At 32.8% G+C, this 2,469-nt stretch overlaps 1 protein-coding gene across 1 annotated transcript; it reads left to right on the forward strand.

The window, feature by feature from the left end:
• The first annotated feature begins 200 nt into the window (after positions 1 to 200).
• On the forward strand, positions 201 to 1,795 carry GLB3 (hemoglobin 3). Its single transcript, XM_079054215.1, has 4 exons — positions 201 to 521; positions 989 to 1,119; positions 1,240 to 1,384; positions 1,469 to 1,795. Exons 1-4 carry the CDS (start codon positions 385 to 387, stop codon positions 1,566 to 1,568), a joined length of 513 nt encoding a protein of 170 aa, XP_078910341.1. The 5' UTR covers positions 201 to 384; the 3' UTR covers positions 1,569 to 1,795.
• The last annotated feature ends 674 nt before the right edge of the window (positions 1,796 to 2,469 follow it).

Raw genomic sequence — 2,469 nt, forward strand, 5'->3', positions numbered from 1 at the left:
TTAAAATATAAAAAATGATTATTGAATAATAAAAACTGTTTAAAAAATAGATTTGAGCAAATCTGATATTTTAAAACATTAAAAAAGACAAATATGATATTTAGAGTTTATGTTGGGCAAATACCATAGGTATATACAAAATTCTTCATTTTCATAAAAAGACGTAATTTCATCGCATAAATAAATGATTGACCAATAAAGAAGAAGCAGCCCACAGATTCTTCAAAACCCCATTTACTGTGTGTAGTTCGTTGGGGGCATCGGCTCCATAATCTCGCGTTTCCCCAACGCGACGCACACGAGCCTATAAGAACAATAATCTCCCATTCATAACATCCTCAATTCTTCATTGCACGCATTGAGTTGAGACTTGAGAGCATCGATATGCAGAGTCTGCAACAGAAAGCTTCAGAGTGGAGTGGCGTTGACCAGGAAGATGCCTTCTCCATTGACGAGGTTAATCTTTTTGAGAAGCTAGGGCTTCAGACTTTCATCAATCTCTCCACCGATTTTTACACAAGGTATTCTTTTTCAAACCCCACTTTGTTATTTGGGGGTATGAGAATCATTATTGTTTTACTTGATGGGTTTCGGTAAAATCCGTAAAGATTCATAGTTGTGCTTCTATAATCATCGTTTTATGCGTTATTTGGGGTCCTTGCTGATTCAAATAATGGGTGTTTGAGAAAATTAATGGATACAAATCCACACTTTTGAATATTGATTGTTTGAGATTAGTGCTTGACTTCTGCACTCAAACTGATCATTACTGATTACCACCTCCGAAATTATGCAAACTTCTTAATTGCTTATGAGAAACTCTGAATAAAACGTATAATTATCTAAGAAAGATACTAAATTTAGATACTTGGTGTTGGATTAGTATCAAAATGCATATAATTTTACAACTAAGCGGGTTTCAAGGATTTAGAGTAATGTTGCTTATTTATTGATTTGATTTGTATTCCTAAAATGCTGCAATGACTAGGGTTTATGATGATGAAGAAGAGTGGTTTAGGTCTATTTTCGCTAACTCAAAAAAGGAAGATGCCATTCAAAATCAATACGAGTTTTTTGTGCAAAGAATGGGAGGACCTCCTCTGTACTCTCAAAGGAAAGGTAACCATACTTCAGCATATCTTCAAGACCTAAATAAAAGAAATAGCAACATATTTTCATATATTTGTACTTTCATCTTCATTCTTGTTCTTGAATACTCAAAAAAACGATTGTGTGCAGGCCACCCTGCTCTGATAGGGCGGCACCGCCCATTTCCGGTGACTCATAAGGCGGCAGAGAGGTGGCTACACCACATGCAACAAGCATTAGATAACACTACAGACATTGATCATGATTCAAAAACCAGAATGCTAAATTTCTTCAGGTAAGAATAGCTCACTAGATAACCATTTAGTATACTTTTTTTTTTCTTCCTAAAATGCCCTTCTCACTTTTGATGGTTTTGCAGGCATACTGCATATTTTTTGGTGGCTGGTAATGATCTGAAAAGTCAAAGCCAAGGAGCTCCACCTTGTAAGAATGGAACCAACAAACCAGCTGCAGAATAATTCCATTCTTTTTTTTTTTCAGAAAAAATGTGATATAAAGAAATTTGTTACTGGAAAAGAGACATAGATGTCATTAATTAGTTTTTAATGATAAATGTTCTTCAATATCACAATATGCTTATGGTTTTATTCATGTTTCCAAAAGACGGGGTTGCATGTTTGTGCTTTTATTACTTATGTTTGTAGAAATAGAAACGAACGGCTGTTTCAAGCGAGATTTTCTAACCCGTTGAGAACATTAAGTCCATGGTGTTCATGTGGCTAAAAAACAGGGGCAAAGACGAGTTTTGCAGTTGGGAGGATTGGATTAAGTCACCACTCAATTGATGTAATTGTATTTCATTTACTGTTTTTCTTTATTTTTTTCTTGTACTATGTTTTGGGGCCTCTATTAGCTACTTGCTTTTGAGGTGTTTCCTTTTTAATATCACAGCCGTTTCTAAAAAAAAGTGTTTAAATTAGGTTTTGTGATTTATGGATGTTTATTTTATGCATCATTTTAAGTACAAAATCCCATGATAAATCTGTTAGACTCTAATGTTTAGAATTTAGATGCCATTTTTTGTTATCTTTTTGAGAGTTTTTTCAAACAAAAACAGGTCTTAAAAATTGAAAACACTATTGGAAAAGCTTTTTTTCAAGCAAATTAATTTTTTTTTATTGTAGAGATGCAAATAGCTTTTCGGTGAAACTTTAAAAAAAAAAACTATTAAAAAGCTCTTGTGGATGTTCTTAATGATGGTGGATTGTAGTTGCAAATGTGTTGCATATCTCTTATATAGGTACACTTATATATTTATTTAGAGAGATAAAAGAAATAGTCCGTTACATAACTGAATTTATATTTTTATTTGTGAAAATGTATTAGAAAGTCTAATAAAAAATATGCTATTTATTTTAT

This window comes from Lactuca virosa, chromosome 6, assembly GCF_052849685.1.
Source record: "Lactuca virosa cultivar CGN04683 chromosome 6, Lactuca_virosa_CGN04683_v6, whole genome shotgun sequence".
Taxonomy (NCBI): Eukaryota; Viridiplantae; Streptophyta; class Magnoliopsida; order Asterales; family Asteraceae; genus Lactuca; species Lactuca virosa.